General features: G+C 47.2%; 1 protein-coding gene across 3 annotated transcripts in view; it reads right to left on the reverse strand.

Moving 5' to 3' along the window:
• Window positions 1-20: 20 nt before the first annotated feature.
• PALB2 (partner and localizer of BRCA2) overlaps window positions 21-5,382 on the reverse strand; it is a 17,424-nt gene continuing 12,062 nt past the window's right edge. The window contains exons 7-13 of one of the 3 annotated variants that reach the window (XM_019512789.1): window positions 4,213-4,374; window positions 3,647-3,732; window positions 3,146-3,307; window positions 2,848-2,964; window positions 2,332-2,419; window positions 1,302-1,450; window positions 21-408 (exon numbers count right to left, since the gene is read on the reverse strand). In XM_019512789.1, the coding sequence (XP_019368334.1) occupies window positions 153-408; window positions 1,302-1,450; window positions 2,332-2,419; window positions 2,848-2,964; window positions 3,146-3,307; window positions 3,647-3,732; window positions 4,213-4,374 (1,020 nt within the window). In that variant the 3' untranslated portion in view covers window positions 21-152. Of the gene's footprint in view, window positions 409-1,301; window positions 1,451-2,331; window positions 2,420-2,847; window positions 3,025-3,145; window positions 3,308-3,646; window positions 3,733-4,212; window positions 4,375-5,382 lie in introns of those variants that run through there. The other 2 variants (XM_019512790.1, XM_019512791.1) reach the window with 2 other exon arrangements.

A 5,382-nucleotide genomic window follows, 5' to 3' on the forward strand; every position in this document is an offset into this window, starting at 1 on the left:
GCAGGCCCCCCCCCCCCCGCCCCCAAATGACTCAAATTGAAACAAATCCTTTGGGGAGAAGCAAACAGACCATGCTGAGGATACAACAAGGAAACCCTACCCGCTCAGCTCACTCAGTGCATATTTGCTCAGTGCAAATCCTCCTCTTAGCTTTAAGAAGCCCCTGTCCTGCCCTCTTTCCGCCTCCCTGCTGTGGCTGGTGAATAGCTGTAGACACACACGCTGCCATCTTTCTGTCCAGCCAGTAGGTAGGAGTCCTTGGCTGACCACCTCACCAACGTCCAAGGCCTGCCAGACTCCGGTGGAAGCAAGGTAGCGCAGTCCCCTAGAAGCAAGTCCCACACTGCAATGGTTCCAGATGTCAGGACAGCTGCTGCAGAGGTGTCCTTCACTTCACCCTCCAGGTACCTAGAACCATGCACAGAACAGTGAGGACTCTGCAGTGCTGTTCACGTGACGTGTCACGGTGTGAGATACCATGCTATTATTCCACATTCACTATGTGTAAAACAAATGCAAAGCTTCCACATGGAAAAGCATCTTGTGGGTAACAAAAGCAATGAAGAATTTAAGCCAGCTGTAGGAAGTGGCAGTGTCATGAGGATTGTGTTCTTCACTGCATGCAAGCAAGAGAGGTAGGAAACAGCCCTGTGGTGTCACTCGCTTAGAAATGTAGAAGCTGCTTAGCATTACGATGTCGTCTCAAGCTGCAAAGCACTTATTATGCATGTAAGGAAGGTTGCACGATTTGAGCACAACTGCCTTAGTCTCCACAGTGAATATAGCAGGTCATCTGTCTACCAACTGCAACCTACTAAAACATGTGCTCATCCCTGGAAAGAAGTTCCCAAAATGTTTTTAAAGCCCTTCCAGTGTCAGTTTGCCTGTGCTTCTGCAGGGGCTTTGCCTGCGGGACTAACTTCTAAATCCAGTGACCTGACCTCTCATCCCACAAACATTTTTGTGACTAAAAGCCATTCCCTGGTCACAAACAGGGCTTGCTCACAAAGAAGTCCCTGACGCAGCAGGACACAGGGAGCTCAGAGGTTAGCTCACAGACTTGTGCAGGAAGCAGGCAGGAAGCAGGCAACACCCTCCCTGCATTCTGCTGGACAGAGGCTGTCCGTGATTTATGGCAACCTCATTAGTGTCAGACAGTGGCAGGTGGGCCCTTGCAGATTGCCCGCTCTGTCAGCTGGGCCACAGACAGCTTTTATCTTAGATCAATGCCAGCTTTCTACTTCCAGAAAGAAAAAAAGGGAGTAAGTACAGCTCCTCTGCATGATTCCTCAGGTACTTGCCTGCCAGTGTGTCCAGGGGGGAGAGAGAGAAACATGACACCAGCGCTCCTGGCCGTCTTGGGATTGAATGCGATCACCCGGAATGCAGGGTTTCCGCACGACTCGCTCTCTTTGGCATGAGGGTGACTTAAAACAACAAACAGGAGGCCCTGGTTTACAAAGGAAAAATACCTCATTAGAGCGATTGATAGAAGAAAAATTGTAACACCTTCTCCTGTAACCAGGCACCTGTGGCAACTATGTGCTGTGACCACTTGCCCCTCTAGATATTTTTCAAATTAAATTAAAACAGAGGAGCTGACAGGAGACCAACTGGGTAGGACTTATGTGGTGTAGTGAGACTGCACCTCTGGGCACAAGCGTGCGAACAAGTAGGGACTCTGCAGCCTGTCAGCAGCTCTGCAGTGATTGTCCACATGCCTGCTCTTAAGCAAAGCCCATCCACGGTACCCTGGGCCTCGGTGAAAGAGGAATAAGCTCCGAGTTAGCTTCCATTTATCCCAGGGGAAGAATATACACGTGGATTACATCTGAAATGAGCTTGCTGGGTCTTAGCCTATTAGGCATTTACATGTAACAAAAATAATGACTGCATGGAGATGACTGGGAACTCCTGCTCAAGCCACAGCAAACCAGGAATCAGATTCTGTGCCCTGGAAGAGAGATCTTGAAGTAGCCCCTGTTGAGTCTGTCTCAAGCCACCACTATTTAGCCTCAAATATGCGTGAACACTACTTTTACACAGGTTGAGGTTAAGCGCTCAAGAATCCAAAGAACACACATGGGTGAAGGGTCTCACATCACAGTACAGATGCAACCGAACAAGAACATCATGCTTCTATGCTCCACTCTGCAATCGTCTTGTGAAAGTACTGAAGATGAGGTTTAGGTTAGCAGAGGATGCGGCCTGGGGCTGCTTCTGGTATAACAGTGCTGATTAGTTTGTGTGATCATAAGTTTCTCTCTCTTGAGGCATGAATGGGAATCTAACTCCGCATATGTGCAGCAGGATTTTCTTTTACATACGTACAGAGTCAGAATAGGCCCGATGGCAGACTGAAGCTGGATAGGAATAACCAACGTGCATCTTTTTCAGCAGCTGACCAGTTTTCAAGTTCCTGCAGGCCAAAGAAACATAATTGGACTGTTTTATGTTCTGCAAATTGTCTGTATTCTTTTGACAGCTGCAGTGCCGGTGTGTGAAATGCTGTCCAAATAGAGAGGGGAAGGCATGGTCCTTGCTCCAGAGAGAGACTGTGCTAAAAAAATTGTGGACAAAGGCTGAGGATGGAAGCTGTGCTGTCGTCATCTTACTGCTCATTTGCTGTGTTTTCATCTGGATTTATAGAAACAAAGCAGAAATTCTGCCCTGGGCTCCAGGCCTCACTGACAATTAACGTTTCACCAGATCAGAAGCAAACTCTGCTCTGTGCCCTGTGTGACTAGATCCCATAGCTAAGGACTAGATGCCCCTTGCCCCCACAACAGATCACCTCACTAGCAACATTCCCACTCTAAAGTCCTGGTGACAGAAGCAAGCACTTACCAAACAACAACACTGTTCACTGTTGTAGTGCCAATCAAGGCATCTCTAATACCTTCTACCTCAGCAAAAGCCAGAACCGTCTCTTTTGGGGCCATCAAAGTCTTCCTGTTGTTATTTCTGGACAACACGTGTGGATAAACAGAAGATGTTGTGGAAAACAGGCTGTCACATTACTTACTATGCAAGAGAACAAGGAAATGGTTCACATGCTGCAACACCCCAGAAAGAACAGCAAACTCCCCGCATGCAGCCTCTGAAATCATCACTGCCGCTGGGAACAAACTGCCAGCCTTCTTACCTTCCTGTCTCCAAGAAGGAGATTATCTCCACTTGCTGCTCTTGAAAGGTCCTGCTGCTGCTGACCAGCCTCCTGTCTTTTAGCCCAAGAACAGCTTTTATGTTTCCAGTTTTTACTACTGATTGCTTTAGGGAGCCGTCTTCAGAAGAACAAAGCAAGACCCTAAACCAAATCAGAACAGAAGGCTGTATAGTGAAGGAGAAAGGAAACAGAACCCAAAAATGGCTTTCAGTATCATCCAGAAATGATTATGCTTTTATCAGAGGAAATAAGGAGTAAGAGAATCCTGTAGGGTAATTAAATTTCTGCTTCTGCTAAGCTTTTCCCATTGTTACAGTGTTTTTTAAAATAGTACTTGGAACTGACAGATTAGCAAGAGATAACTTCAGCCTCTGTGCAAAAGAGTCAATTAGCAGAGTGTTCTTTGATGTCAAACTGGAGAAATTGGGAGGTTAGAAGTGTTCAGTACAAAATAAAAGCCACATGCCCAGGATGACTCACCTTAGTTCTCCAATCTCCAAGTCCCCCAAGGCTGCACATACCAGATTATGGACATCTGGCAAAGGAACAATTTGTATGACTGGAATCTACGAAGGCAAAGACAGGTAATTAATTTCGACCACAGTATAATTTTTAGTTAGATTTTCTATATTATCTAAAGACAATTAGACTGAATTTTCCAACCCCTTAAAGAACAATTAAATTAAGCAGAAAATATACCACCGTCAGTTCTTCCCCTAAAAGACATCAAGCAAAACAGGTAAATTGAAGGAAGAGCAAGCTCCTGATGCAAGAAGTCACGCTGCCGGGCAATTAACACTCAACATCTGCACAACTACAAGAAACTAACATTTCATATGGAATTGAATTACCTGCCCCCCCCCAAAATCAGGCTATTTCTTTAACTGGTGCAAATCTTTTTGCTTAGTTGGCTTTGATGGAGCTACACCAATTTATGCCACCTAAGGAGTCTCTCCCTGAGTCTGCAGTTATTTGCTTCTTGGGAAGTAGTCCAACATGATCAGACAATTGCCCCAAACCGCAGAAATAAAGTCTCCGTCTTATACCTCTGTGAGGTGCCAGGTGCACGTATTTCTCCACTGGTCAGAAGACAGAGGTTTCCACAATGAAACGGAGGTCTCGCAAGCAGTCACAATGCACAGTTCTAGGCAGCCAGTCTCTTCCCACCATACTGTGCTCACATCCACGGCACAAGAGCCAGAGGGATCCTATCCAAAACAAAAGTGCTGAAGTTATTCCAGCAGCCACAGCTACTCATCCTGCAGATCCACCCTCCCACCCCAGTGAGGGCTGTCCTGCAACAAAGGGTTAGAGCTGGGAGTTGGTGCTCCAGAGCGTTACCTCTACGCCCTGGCTTCAACTGCTATTAAAGGCAACAAGGAAAATGAATATGGTGGGCTTCATCCTGGGAATAGAGGGTATCTACCCATCCACATCACATCCCCTGCCACTGTACATGAGGCGGGACCATGAGCTGGAACACAATCGACACCAGCTTGGAGGTGGCATAGCAGAGCTGCATGATAAAGCTGGCCTGGCCCCTGTGTGTCAAGCATTGCTATTCCCCTCACTTTTGCAAGCAGGAGAGGGCAGTCACAGATAACCCTGAGGGCTTGGGCTCTGGGTAGGAGTTTGATATTATACAAGATAATGGCAATTCTTTCCTTCCCTGTAAATAAACTTTCAGGTCTGACTCTTGTTTTTGGCTGGCTGTGCAAACCCAGAGTTTGTTTCTTGGATAAAACCCTGCAGCTTGATCCAGAACTCGAGGTGGCCCCACCCCTGCAAGTTCGTTTGGAGTTCAGTGGCCTTTCCCACAGCCATTGCTCCCTGCCCACGAACTGTTCCCTATCTTCTGCAGGACAAAAGACGAGGAAGACTACAAGAAAACTGCTGTGGAGGGAGAGCAGACGGATCAGCTGTACCAACCACCTCAACTGTCGTCTTCCTCGGTTGTGGCACGCAAACGCATCCAACCCAGGCTCAACTCCAAGCAGGTGCAAATGTCCATGTGCATAATTCACAGCGCCCTAGTCCTTACCTTTGACCCGTGTCAGAGATGGGGACAGGATGACAATGAAGCACTGCAGGCAGTCACTATCCATGACACAGGGGAAGGCAGTATTAAACTAGGAGGCCATTTTGGCTGACAGGGCAACAAGGACCAGGCTCATTGTTATTGCAGTCACATGTGTTTAGATGTGTGTCTATCTGAT

The sequence above is a fragment of the Gavialis gangeticus genome, unplaced genomic scaffold (genome assembly GCF_001723915.1).
Source record: "Gavialis gangeticus isolate Ggan-Ray unplaced genomic scaffold, GavGan_comp1, whole genome shotgun sequence".
Lineage (NCBI taxonomy): Eukaryota > Metazoa > Chordata > Crocodylia > Gavialidae > Gavialis > Gavialis gangeticus.